This window comes from Miniopterus schreibersii (genome assembly GCF_964146895.1).
Source record: "Miniopterus schreibersii genome assembly, chromosome: 4".
NCBI lineage: Eukaryota > Metazoa > Chordata > Mammalia > Chiroptera > Miniopteridae > Miniopterus > Miniopterus schreibersii.
In genome coordinates this window covers 96,465,283-96,479,787 of record NC_138105.1, presented here as the reverse complement: position 1 = coordinate 96,479,787, position 14,505 = coordinate 96,465,283, and the positions used below count along the sequence as shown (strand labels likewise).

Genomic DNA, 14,505 nt, shown 5'->3' with positions numbered 1-14,505 from the left:
TGTTTCTACACAGGTGTAAAAATAAAAATGATCCCTTCTACATAGAAAAATTTATAATAGAATGCTATTTCAGTATGACTCTAGTCACTATTTTTATAGATAGTCTGAATTCTTTACCTCTTATATGATTGAGTGTGGACATCATGTTGCTCCATTACCTTTTAGAGTTCTATAATTTGTCTTGAAATACTACCTTTATATAGTGTAAAGGGAAGGGCCTTCCTTTACAAATAACATTTTTTTAAATATACTTTTTATTGATTATTCTTAGAGAGGAAGGAGGGGAGAGAGAAACATTGATTGGCTGCCTCCTGCATGCCCCCAGTAGGGATCAGGGATCAAGCCTGCAACCCAGGCATGTGCCCAGACTGGGAATTGAACCGGTGACCTCTTGGTGTATGGGACGACGCTCAACCACTGAGCCACATTAGCTGGTGCTCCTTCCTATCTTTTTAAACAGAATAATTCATGCCACCAGATTTCAGTCCCCGAAATGCTTTGACCTTTGTCATAAACAAATTGGGAACTGTTAGCAAAAGGTGGAAAAGAGATAGCCCTGGCCTGTTTGGCTCAGTGGTTAGAGTGTAAGCCACACCAGCCAGGCACAAGTAGTTTTATCATCCTCTTTTTAATGCCTATATCCTGTATTTTTAAAACAGAATATATTTGCCTTGCCGGCTTGGTTCAGCAGTTTAGCATGGACCTATGATGAAGGAGATTGCAGTTTGATTCCGGGTCTCGGCACATGCCTGGGCTGTGGGCTCGATCCCCAGTAGGGGGTGTGCAGGAGGCAGCTGCTAAATGACACACTCATCATTGATGTTTCTATCTCTCCCTCTCCCTCTCCCTGAAATCAATAAAGACATATTTTAAAAGACTTAAAATAAAACAGAATATATTTGTCTTTGTATAGGCCTGCAAGTAGGGGTGGGGTGGGGGGTGGGGAAGAATTGTTGTTTACCTGTGATTGTCTTAATATAGAAGCCTGAGATCCAGAACCTTGTAACTTTGACTTCCTTTCTTTGTACTTATCATAGTTACCTATTGGAAGATCTGATTATGTTCTTTAAATTGAGGCCTTGTTTACAAGTTCATGGAGGCAAAGTAGCTCTGTTCCATGTAAGGCAGGGGCCCATGCATATCCTGTTTGATAGGGTCTCAGATCTCTAAAGACTCCAGGCCCTCATTTCTGCTTATCCATGTGAACTGCCAAGAAAAGTAATGTTGCTGCCAGCCCCACCAACTAGCAGATTAGGGAGACTTATTCTTGGAAATTTGAGAACATTGGATGAGCCTCTATTCCCCCTCTATGTTTAAGGAATATATTCTACTTTAGCATGAAAGAATTAGACTGATGTCTAAACTTTCCTCTTTCAAAGCCTTATAATAACTTTCTGGGTATTGATATTATTGTTATTGGTACCCTTGATTGAATTCTCTTGTTGTTCATATGTGAAACTTACCAGTAATATTTCTTAAGTGGGCTTTTGAATTATATTCTCTCATCCACCCTAACTCACCATCAGTTTATAACAACTATTTAGTTACATGCTTTTACTTAGACCTACTCAGTGATATTGCTGAAATCCCCTTCATCTTTTTGGTGTAATTACGTATTTGAAATTTTACTTTGGACACATTTTGTTGTGTTACACCCTAAACATTCTAAAGTACTTAGTAATTTGAATTTAAAATATTGCATAAACTTTAGCTATTGTTTAGCTCAGGCTCTGGTATCAGTCCTAGCCTTAACTTCCTGCCTCTACTATATTTCTTACAGCTCTGTGGCTTTAGACAAGTCGCTTTTCTATAAGCTTCAGTTCTGTCATTTGTAAAGTATAGATCATAACCACCTACCTCATAAGGTGGTTGTACTGATTAAATGTGATGATAACGCATGGAAATTGCTTACCATAGTCCAAAAGCACTTAATAAATAGTAGTGCTTGTATGATTGTATTTCTTGAACTTGGACATTAACAAGTAAATTCCTTGCACCAAAATCTTTAATTATAGATTTTGATAATTTTGTGGATGTATTATGTACTGGAAACGTATTTTTTTGGCTTTTAGGGGTCTCTGCCTTGAACATATGTGTGCTTAATGAGATTTTGAGATTATGTTGATTCAGTAACAACAATAGTATTAATTAGACACCAAAACAGTAAGGACATAGTTAGTTTAACATCATCCCATACCTTTGCCATGCCTATCACTTCACTCTACATCTGTTTTTATTGAACTGATCATAGATTGACAATCTGAAGAGATCCTGGGACATAACACTCCTTTCTCTCTTTTTTAAATTTTTTTATTAATCTTCATCCAAGGACATGCTTAGAGAGAGAGAAACATCCATCTTTGCCTTTTGTATGCTCCCCAACCGGGGATCAAACCTGCAACCCAGGTATGTGCCCTGACCAGGAATTGAACTGGCAACCTTTTGATACAGGGGAGGACGCCCAAACAACTGAGCCACTCCGGCCAGGGCAAGCTCAACTTTTTTTTTTTTTTTTTTTAGGTTAAGTCTGTGCTTTTATTAGCTACTTCAGAGGGATGAAGTGGGAGGAGTAGGTGGCTCCGATGCCAGGCCGGCCATGCTTCACCGGCTTGTAGGTGATGGAGAACTCATCCAAGTAGTTGCCAATCATCTCAGGCCTGATTTCCACCTGGTTGAAGGTCTTGCTGTTGTATACGCCCACCATGCTGCCCACCATCTCGGGCAGGATGATCGTGTCCCGCAGGTGCGTCTTTACCTCTGGCTTCTCCATGGGCAGTGCTTCCTTCTTAGCCTTACTCGGGCACTTCAGCAGCTAGCGCTGCTTTCTCTACAGCCCCAGTTCAGCCAGCACTGCTGCCGGACACTATACAGCTGCATCAGCTGCTCGTAAGACGTGCCAAGCAGCTGTTTGAGATCCACGCCGGGGTAGGTGAACTTGTGGAAGGTCTGCTTCTTCTTTTGATCCACTTCTGCCATCTTGTTGGACCACCCACTCTGCATCTTCAAGCTCAACTTTTAAAAAATCATCTTCAAAATATAGGTGAGACAGGAGTTGCCCAGAACTTCTTTCCCTTTTTCAAGACTAAGGCACTTATAAATAGGTTAAATGGAGTATTTCTATGTATTAGGGAGCCAACGTGATGAAAGAACAATTGGACTGAGAATCAGGAATAGTAAAATACTAATAACTCATGTTTTGAATTGATGTTATTTCTCATGCCTGTAATAATCACCTGTGACAACCCTCATTTTAAACAGCTGAAAAAACTGAAGTACAGAGAGGTTATGTAATTTTTTTTCAAGGTGTAAGTCATGGAATGGGGATTTTGAACTCAAGTCATGAATTTAACGGTAACTAAGGCAGCTTAATGACATGCTCGTCATTTTATCTGTTTTCTGTAAAGTGACTGCACAAATAATCTTCAATGTTAATTTCATATCTAACATTTGAAGTCCTCCCCACACTATGTAGTACACAGTTGACCCTTGAACAACATGGGTTTGAACTGCGTGGGTCCACTTATATGTGCATTTTTTTCTATAAATACCTTAAATGTATGTTCTTTATGGTTTTCTTAACATTTTCTTCTATTTTTTTGTGTGTGCGTGTGTGTCTTCATTTTATTGTAAGAATCTGGTATATAATACATATAACATGCAAAATATGTGTTAATTGTTATCTGTAAGGCTTCTGGTTAACAGTAGGCTATTAGTAAAGTTTTCGGAGAGTCAAAAGTTATATGTGGATTTTCAATTGCACGGGGATTGGCACCCCTAACCCCTGTGGTGGTCAAGGGTCAGTTGTAATTTACAATGATACACTTTCATTCTGAAGAGAAATAGATGGATCCTCTCAAACATGGATAGGCAGGAAACTCATGTGTAGGCCTTGTTTCTATTTCCCTTAAGTGTGTCAGACACCCATTAAGAAGCAGGACATGGCCCTGGCAGGTGTGGCTCAGTTGGTTGAGCTTCATCCCATTTGTGGAGAGGTCGCTGGCTGATTCCCTGTCTGGGTACATGCCTGGGTTACAGGCTTGATCCCCAGTAGGGGGCATGCAGGAGGCATCTGATTGATGTTTCTCTCCCTTTCCCTTCCTCTCTAAAATCAGTAAAAATGTTAAAAAAAGAAAAAAGCAGGACATGAATTCTGGTTTCTTTAAGGATCCCTATAAAAATTTGCCATTTACTAAACTTAGTTGATAAGCTTTAGCTTAGGAATGAAAGTATGAAGGTATTGCACATACATAGGAGACAGGATTTTTACCAGACTGTTGTGTTTAGTAGTGAAACAGAGCCTTAATAAAGGATGTGATGATTAAGGGATATAAATTAATTGTTATATCCCTTTCTCTATCCTCAAGGAAACAAAAATGATTTGGACTTATAAAATGTAAACTTATCCACTCTTCTGCTGCTGTCACCCATTTTCCTTCAATTAGCAGTATGAAGTCCCTAAAATAGCTGAGGCAGGAGGTTGTCCCTGAGTCAGTAGGCTTATCTCTGTAGAAGACCTCCTTTTGCCATTTTGGGTGGTAGGGGTGGAGAGAAAGCAGGGTTTATTATGTGGTCCCAGGAAATATACTATACCAACTTCTTTTATAAAGCCACGTCAGCTTTAAATGAACCACGGTGTCCAAGTGCCTCTGGTTTGTTCCTCTATCCCTTTTAAAGAGCTGGAAAACTCAGTGTCCCCCTAGAAATGTGGCAGAATGTTACAGAAGCTGTTATTAATGGGTTAACCAGTGTACGACCAGCAGTACATACAAGCTAAGCCACTTTTCATCTGTGCTTGCTAGAAGAGATGATCAATTTGGTGCTTCCGAATGCCAATCTTAATTGCTATTTTGGTGGGATGAAATAGCTAAACCTGCTTCTCTTAAAGCCTGACTACCAGATGTAAGCTTGATGTAGTTCTCAGCAAAGTGCATGAAAGAGCCTGCAGTTTGTTAGTTCTGAAAGACTGCTCATAATATCAGGATGAATGGTAATTTTGATGACCCTTTTGACATTATTGTGCTACAGATTTGTAGAGAACCCCATGAAGCTGAAAGCAATGAACTCAAACTTTCTGAAACTTTGATCCCTTGTGATACTGCTATTGGTGAGCTCTTCCCCATAAGCCTGGTTCTGAGATTTAAAGGAAGCAACGTTGCTGAGTGTTTTCTCTATATTTGTTGTATATACCAGACACTTTTGCATGTTTTATTATTTAATCCTTACAAGAACTTTGTGAGCTGGATAAGTAATCCTTTAGGGGAAACAGACTGATTTGTCCAAAATTAGGATCTAAATTAAAATTTAGGTGTGATTCACCTAATTCCACTGCTCCTTCTATTAGACTCACTGCTTCTCCAGTCTTCTGTACCTCCATCAGGCTCCACAGGTGTACCCACTCTTTCATTCGTATACATTCATTCTGTTATTTCAGTGTCTTGTCCTTTTCAGCTATGTTCAGCTCTGTGTATGGACCTTTCTTTGCCAAAGGAAATCATGTTCATTGAAAAGCAAATTTTGTGCCTTTTGGATCAGTTAGAAAAGAGAAGGCAGAAATAAAGATTATATTTCCACAGGCTTTGTAAGAAACCCCCAATGCGACAAAAGCCTTGAAGTTCTAGGACATTGCCTGCTTAATTTTGGGAGGGCAGTTTTCTATAGCAGATTGCCAGTGTATTTTGAATACTAAATTTTTCAACTATATTGAGGTATATGAAGTATGTGAAACAGCACATATTTAAGTATAGTTGGAGCAGCTTTAACATATGTACACCTGTGAAACCGTCATCACAATAAAGATAGCATGTTCATATCCCCAGAAACTCTCTTTTTATGTATGTATATATATATTTATTTATTGATTTCAGAGAGAGGAAGGAAGAGGGAAACAGAGTTGAAACATCAATGATGAGAGAGTCGTCATTGATCAGCCGCCTCCTGTACGCCCCCGACTGGGGATCAAGCCCCCAACCCGGGCATGTGCCCCAACCGGGAATTGAAACGTCATCTCCTGGATCCCAGGTTGATGCTCATCCGCTGAGCTGCGCCCTGCCATCCTCCCCAGAACCTTTCTTATGTAAAACTTGATTTATTTTTTAACTTTTACACATTTGCTTATGTAAAAATTCCAAGTGGTAAAAATTTTAAGACTGAGTTGCCGTCTTATAGGAGTAAGGATTGAGGGATAAGGAGTTAGGCCTTTGAGTGCTTAGAAAGACACTTTCCTTTTTAACCTGAAAGACTGCGTGAGAGAGTGAAGTGTTACTAAATACTTGGCATTTTGCAAATCTATTTTTATTATTTGGCATGTAATTTAGTTTTATATCTGTACTTTTGTGAAGTATTTTGAAGCCTAATTAAAAACAGCTATAGAAAACAGTTGACTAAGGAAAATAGAACATCTGAGCTAATCATATAGATAGAAGAAAAATAAAAGCAACTTCGGGAAATTATGTATGAACCCAGAACAGAAGGTGGAGCCTTGGCAGCTTTCTTCATACTGGGGGTTCTTTCAGGGCTTCCTGACCTGGGGAGGTGAGGCCCTGGCAGTCATTTATCCTGATGGCCATCTGTCTCTACCAGGACTCCAGGTCTACAGTGGGTTTGCAAGGAGAAAGGAAAAAAATATGAGTGCGTCCTTCCACAGAGGATGTTTGGTGAGCAATGTAAGCAAGCCTGGCTAGAACTCCTTAGAGCTAGAAGAATTGCTAAATGAACTGCACCCTCAGTGGCCAGTGGGAGTGATTAAAACCTGTTTAAAATTGCAAATGCAAGCGTAGATGAAAGTGATTTGGAAAGGTAGACAAATCTCTACATTACCAACTTTTAGAGTGGTTCTTTCTCTTTGTGTTTAAACACAGGGTTTCTTTAAAGCAAAACTCCATCTTTTAACTATGCCCTGTGTTTCGCACATTCCTCACAAATATTGTAGATGAAACAATGACAGTAATATGTCCATTTTGTCACTACACAAGGTGTCCTTACAGCATTGAAGCTTCTCTTTGTCACCATTTTCTTCTGCCTTATCTTCCAGTTCTTTCTTTGACCTTTAGTTGATATCACTGGCAAATATGTTGTTGGACTGCATTTAGACTGTTGGTTTCTTGCTCCCTGTCATCCATGTTTGGTTTTTTATCCCTCTTGTATTGGTCCTCTGCCTTTTTTTTCTTTTACTTTTTCCCAGGCTCATTTTCTCCTTCCCATTGCCCATATCACTAACCTAAGAACCAAGCCCAGTAGTCGTATTCCTATGTTATACATTTTCTTCTTCAGTAATCAGATTATTTCACTTTGTCACCTACTGTCTTTGACCCTGGGCAAGTTACTTCTTTCTGCTTCAGTTGTCCCATTTACAAAACAAGTATAATAGGCTTACCTTAAAGACTATTGTGAGGATTAAATGTTGATGTATGTAAAGTGGTTAGAGCTGGAACTAGTAAGTACGCCTTTTTTCCAGTTTTTCTTACATATCATTGTCTTGCATCACTGCATAAGTTTAGGTGTACAACATAATGATTTGACTTACACATATTGTGAAGTGATTACTGCAGTAAGTTTATTTAACACCCATGATCTCATATAGATACAGTAGAAGCACTTTTAAGTTTTTGCTTTTATATTTAAACTTGTACATTTGAAATTATTATTGTACAGACTGCTTTTCCCCTTTACCCAATACTATGCTTTTTCAGTTACCTGCAGATAATTCAAACATAGTATCTCACTGAACCTGGCACAGTTAAAAAACTAAGCAAAGATTCTTGTAATCCTAAATTCTCTGTTAATCTCGTTTTCTAGTTAGGTGATTCTTCTCTTTTTGCTTTCCATCATATATAACCTATCATTAGGTCCTGCCAGTTACCATTGATTCCCTCAGATCCATTTCTTCCATTGCTATAGTCAGGCAATTATTTTAGCAGGTTCCCCTGATTCTAGTCATTCATTCTCACTTCATACAAATTAGGGAATAATCTTCAGGCTTTATCTTGTTCATTAACATGACCCTAGCATCTGGAATATTGCTTGGCATATATATAATGGGCACTCAGTATTTGTTGGATATGACTTTTGTACCTGTATTAGCCACTTCTAGTAATTTCTTATAATACTATGTCTTTTAAACTCCTGAATTCCTCTATCGGGTTTTCACCTTTGCCACCTATGTAGTAATTTTAAAACAGATTCTATGTTCCATCTCAACAGAGCCACTTGCTATTCCCTACTTACCTTTTACTAATTCTTGTTTACATATCATTCTTATTTCTTAGCATGCCCTTTATTTACATACTGTGTCATCCCTGGAACACACTGTTTCTACAGAATTTCTGCTCCTTGGCTCTATCAACTCTAGTCACTTTTCTTTCCTTTTTTTTAATCCTCACCTGAGGATTTTTTTTTGGTCTTCATTGCTGTTTTTTTTGTTGTTTTTTTTTTTAATATATATCTTTATTGATTTCAGAGAGAGGAAAGGAGAGGGAGAGAGAGAGAGAGAGAGAAACATCAATAGGAGAGTCATTGATCGGCTGCAGCCCTCAACCCGCGCATGTGCCCTGACCGGGAATCGAATCCCGATTGCCTGGATCCTAGGTCGACGCTCAACCGCTGAGCCACGCCTGGCCGGGCTTCATTGCTTTTTAAAGAGAGTGGAAGGGAGGGAGAGAAACATAGATGTGAGAGAGACACATTGATTGATTGCCTCCCCTACAAGCCCCAACTGAGGCCAAAGATCAAGCCTGCAACTGATATATGTGCCATTGACCAGAATCAAACTTGAGACCCTCCAGTCTGCCAGCCGACGCTCTAACCACTGAGCAAACTGGCTAGGGCTCTAGTCACTTTTCTGCTGTATCATATCTTAACTGCTACGCTTGATTTTTGGTATATCATTTTGTACTTAAATCTTTGGTAGGTATGTTGTATCTGCTCACCTTGATTATAAGCTCCTAGAGGTCAAGGACAGAACCTTCTTGTAACCTCTCCTCAGTGCCAGTGACATGTCCTGCACACTTCCAGGTGTTTAGTAAATGTTCTTGCAGTGATTCTGTGTGAGAATTGTTTTCTGGTGATCCTTTTGAAGTCCTAAAGAGGTTATATGATAGAGATCACCGTTAGCAGAGCAGTTTTGTCTTTAATAAAGACAAAATGTTATGTGGTGGAGGATTGGGAGTATTTATTCAAAAGAGTCTGGGCCTACAGAGGAGTCATTCTGCTCTGATAGGAAGTTTTGGGGTATGTTTAGCTATGGACTATGTTGTAAGCACAGATTATATTTACTGATAGTTTATGGTCCTGATATTTAATTTGGGGAGAGGGTAACCTGTAATACTATAACCTAAAAATGTAAAATCAAATTAAATCATTTCACTTACTGTCTGGATTTTTCCCCTCTTTAGTTTTTACTTTAATCTAAAACTCTAGAATATATTTATAATTCAGTTTATAATTTGACAGGCAGAAGTAAGAAAAAGAGTAAATCAGAAAACTTTGTGTTAAATAAAATACAAGTTACTTTTCCTAAAAATATTGAAATATGGGGAGCTTCTGAGCAATACAGAGTCTAGATAGCTCATTTCCAGCATCACAGATTTGTGCTCTCTACCTGTTCTTCTTCCGTGGAGTTTTTATTCTTACACATTTGAAGTCTGAAAACTGAACCCTATTTGTTGGGCTTAAGGGCAGAAGAGAAAAGACTCAGCTTTTCATTGTGATGGAGGAGTGAGTATTCAGATCTAGGAAGAGTCAAAGTGCCTGTTAGATTCTACATGTGTTGAGGTTGGCACGCACTGCTGTTTTAGCATAGTACGAAAGGCTGCCATGATGCCTCTCGTCCTAGTTTCTAGGGAGCCTAAAAATGTAGGCTGTTTGACTGCTTTGGTTTGTAGTCCTGTTATTTTTATCTGTTGTGGTGCATGAAGATAGAGCAGTATGTGTGCAAACCTGGAAACCACTGTAGAGTTCAGTTTGATACTACCTCATTTTGCTGATTGAGAAAGATATTTCAGGTTAAAGAATGTTGCTCAAGGCTGTATAGCTAGTTAATAACAAGGCTGGGAACTTCGTCTTGGTTTCCTGATTCCAAAGGTTATGACTTGGAATGGTGCCTAAGAGAATGTTTTTCTAGCAGAACAATTATATAAATACATTCTTGTAACTATCAGGCTGATGTGACTGACCCTCCAATATCAGTGGGATATGTATCTGGAGGTATTCACTTAATAGAGGTGGTGGGTCTTTAGTGAACTCTTCATTTTCTCTTATTATTCTGATAGCCAACCCATGTGAAAAACACTGGTAGATTTCTTTGCCTTAGAACTAGGCTATATAAAGTATATAAATAGTGAAGTTTGCTTAACTGACCATATCTCTGTTTATAAGTAACATTGGTATTGCAATGTGATGGTTACTAGTTACTGGTGTAGGGAACTGCTGGTGATTACAACTGTGCTTAGAGTATATCCATTTCTACAGTGTCATAGCAGTGTTCAGATTCATTAGTGAACAGCATAGGCTGAGCAATATCATTAAACAGAGGAAAAGGGACATACATATGTGTTATGCTTGATGACTTAGCTCTCACCCCAGCTCATATTATATAACTAGCTGTCAGACCTGATTGAACTCATGGTGGGTTGGTGACTGTTCCAGTGTCATTTCTGATGCTTTGTATTTTCAGCTTGTTGATAATGACTGCCGAGATCAGCTCATTAACTCATTTGTTCATTGATAACCATTTCTCAGTGTCCCACTCCCCATATTTATTAGATTGTGTTAAGTGCTTTGAATATGATAGATATTTTTGTTTTTTATCCAAATTGAAAATCAGCTAACATTAATGTTTCAGTTTGAGCAAAGGACACATTATGAATAACCTTACAATAAAACATTTATTAAGTATGCTTTCAAGCTCCCCAGGGGAAGTCCTGGTAATTATAATGCAGTTTATGCTTTATAAAAAAAGTTAGTCATTAATACCTTCTTTTAAACCATAAATGCTTTTTTCCTCCTTCTAAGCCAGCTGGTTATAAACTTAATATCCTTTTTGTTCTTTTTAATGTGTAGCTTCTCTAACATTGACTAATTGGGGTTAATAAAACACCTCAGTCATTCCTGTGGTACTTGTGCTAATGAGATTCATGTATAAGCCATGAGCCAGTGGCATCTTGAGTTTGTGATCTCCTTGGACTGTAAGGGCCTAGGCACTAAGAAAACTGTTTTTTAGAACACTTGTGTTCTGGTGAATTAGGCTTAGAGATCATTTCTTTTACTTTTTTAAGGTAGCTGATTCTTAAAAAGATATCCTAATGTAATTTGAATCTCCCCTTAATTTGGTCTAAGCATTAATGATATTAATAAATTTGAATTTTGTGTGCTCTTTTCCTTTATCTTTTTAAAAAATGTTTTTATTGGTTTTAGAGAGGAAGGGAGAGGGAGAGAGAGAAACCTCGATCGGCTGCCTTCTGCACACTCCCTACTAGGGATCAAGCCTGCAACCCAGAGGTGTGCCCTGACCAGGAACTGAACTAGTGACCTTTTGGTGCATGGGATGACACTCAACTAACTAAGCCAGACAGACCAGGCCTCCTTTATCTTTTAATGAAAGTGTGAATTAGGTATGAAATAACTTAGAAGAGATGAGGGTAAGGAGCTAGGGTCCTGGTTAATATAAAATTGGATAAACATTAAAATAATTGGTGGTGGGCCCTGATGATCATCGATGGTCAGTTGACAGTGGCTGACCTTATTTTAATATTTTTGTCTGCAATGGCAAACTAGCAAGAGATACTTGAGTATTTTGCAAGGCATAAACAAAAATGCATTCATTGAGATTAAACTCTTTTTCATATCTTCTTCCTGAAGGTGCACTTACAGAGTGCTATGATGAGCTGGGTAACAGATACCAGCTTCCAGTCTATTGCCTGGCACCACCTATCAACATGATAGAAGAAAAGAGCGACGTAGAGACTCTGGATATTCCTGAGCCACCTCCCAATTCTGGATATGAATGTCAGCTCCGTTTGCGCCTTTCCACTGGCAAAGACCTCAAACTTGTGGTCCGCAGCACAGACACAGTATACCACATGAAGAGGCGGCTCCATGCAGCAGAGGGAGTGGAACCGAGTAGTCAGCGGTGGTTCTTTTCTGGCAGACCTCTCACTGACAAAATGAAGTTGGAAGAGCTGAAGATCCCAAAGGACTATGTTGTACAGGTTATAATGAGCCAACCTTTGCAAAACCCAACACCAGTTGAGAACTGAGCTGGTCCTATTGGCTGGTCCCCAGATCCCTCCCGCTCCTTTTTATTGTTGTTTCCTACTCTATGGCGTGAAATTTATTTTCACTGCTCTGAATTCAGTGTAATGGATTTAGTTCTGAGGAATTATCAGTGAAAAATTCCATCTGTGATGGAGACCAACAAAAATAATAAAACACAAAGAGCTAGCCTTTGAGACTCATGTAATTACAATTTCTAATTTGAAGGGCAGTTAAGAAATAGCCATTTATTTTAAAACACCCAGCAACTATGTAATTGCAGTATTTAAATGATTTGGACTGTAAATAGAACATTGCACCCATGAAGAATATCACCAAGGACTTTGTGAATACAGAGTTTTTATAAAAATGAATCAAATATAATTTCCAGAAATCATCAATAACAGTTATAAGACTTGAGCTTCTTAAAATGGAAACTGGAAAGAGCAGTATCTGAGGTTCGCTTCTATTCTGGTCTTAGTTCTTTGCTCAATTAATATTTAGTCATAAAAGGATCAGAGACTGGCAAATTGTGTTTCAGTATTGCTTTCCCATCCCCATATGTTGAGCTCTTTATTTACTTTCACACTAAATTTTGATGCCTTCCAGCACATTGGTGGCAGGCACTTCTGGAACACTAGGCAATAATTTACTCAGTGCAATCAGATCTGATTTTCAGCTGATACTCAGTGGAAAAGGCTCTCGCTCTCTTGTTGTATAGGCATTTTGAAATGTCTGTATAACGAAGCCGTGTTCCTACCTGGGCTTAGGTGGTCCATACTGTATCATACCTTAATTGCTCTCTCTACTCTGCTTGGGTCTCTGCAGAGCTAATTGTGCCCCAAATGCATGGATAGTGGGCCAGGGAATGCAAGGAACCAAGTACAGCTATTCCCTCTGCAGGGCAATGAAGTCATTCTCTCTTCTCCCCAATTTGCAGGAAGGGTGTAAGGAAACCCAGTTCATCTGTGCCTGGGAGAATTGTGCCTATTTTCAGTCTTTGAGAAGAAATTTCAACTCATAAATTACTAATATGAAAGATCTACTGATGTCACTTTAACATCAGCAATGAGACCAAATGGTGAAACATTGCTTTATACTTCAGTGCTTTCCAGTCACTGTTACCTTAGTTATGCTGGTTGACAATTTCCCTCTCATCTTTCCTAGCAAAGAGGCAAATTAAGAACCACCTGCACATTGGATTATAGAGAACTGAAAAATCCGGTGAGATAACCTGATTCTTTTGTACTGTGACTGGAATAAAGCTGCCAAGGATTATATTTAATTTGGAGCCTTTTCAAGGTTGGTTCCATTAGTGAGAGGGGGCTACCACATGATCACTGTACCCCTGAGAATCCATGAGATGGAAAATTAGAGGAAGAAGGCACTTAAGCTATATGCAGTTGGGAAATAAACCTCCACATCTATTTGGATGTGAAGCACCATTATTAATTCAATGGCAAAATGAAACTGCTAATTAGTTTAAAGGTAATGTTTAAAATGGTATTAAACTTCCTATAGCCTGTTAGATATAATAATATTTATAATTGTAACATTGTGTTTCTGAGAGCTTTAACTACTTCCCTTTTTAATGCGATTATTTGAACGGTTGTGGCTACATTTAATTTGGGTTTGCTAATAATTGAATCTAAATCTAAGAGGATACAGCAGCATTAATTCCAAAGGAGTTTTTTTTTATATATGGAGGTGGAGCTATGTGAAGGTCTTTGAGTACAGTGCCCCATTATCAAACAGTTTTTGTTCGTGTGCCACATTAAATAGCAACATCTCTCAAAGTCTGTTAACGGGGAAAAAATGTTCAAACCTATTTTTCTTAAGTAAATTTGGTGATATCAATAATCTATGATTGGTAGAAGGTCTTTTTTGTTTGTTGAGGATTTAAGCTCTCAAGAGTTTATTTTAAAGGAACATATACTTTGAATAACAAATTCTGGGCATGTTTAACTAACCTAGGTGAGAAAACCATGGTGCTGTTTAATTGTAAATAGATCAATATAAGATTGGACCAATACTTGATGTGTACAATTTTAGTATGTAGGGTTTTGTGCTTTTTTAAAAAAAGAAAAAGTTCAATTTTTCTGTCTTTGCCTTTTTTCTGTTTTTGTTTTTTTTTTTGTTTAATTTTAATTATTGTTACTCTCAACAGTAAGGGTAATCTGCCTCATTCTAATAAGCCTCTAAAAAGGTTTTCCTCCTTTTTAAAACATCAGCTCAATAAAGAAGTTTATTATCACCAGA

At 38.4% G+C, this 14,505-nt stretch overlaps 1 protein-coding gene and 1 pseudogene across 3 annotated transcripts in view; one reads left to right on the top strand and one right to left on the bottom strand.

The window, feature by feature from the left end:
- The window catches only part of UBTD2 (ubiquitin domain containing 2), a 44,385-nt gene extending 29,880 nt beyond the window's left edge, over positions 1-14,505 (top strand). For both annotated transcript variants that reach the window (XM_081134100.1, XM_081134099.1), the window contains exon 3: positions 11,854-14,505. In XM_081134100.1, coding sequence (XP_080990226.1) covers positions 11,854-12,251 — 398 coding nt within the window. In that variant the 3' untranslated portion in view covers positions 12,252-14,505. The remainder of the gene's footprint in view (positions 1-11,853) is intronic.
- LOC308555699 (small ribosomal subunit protein uS19 pseudogene) lies at positions 2,525-2,976 on the bottom strand (annotated as a pseudogene). Its single transcript has one exon. The product of its transcript is annotated as a small ribosomal subunit protein uS19 pseudogene (transcript).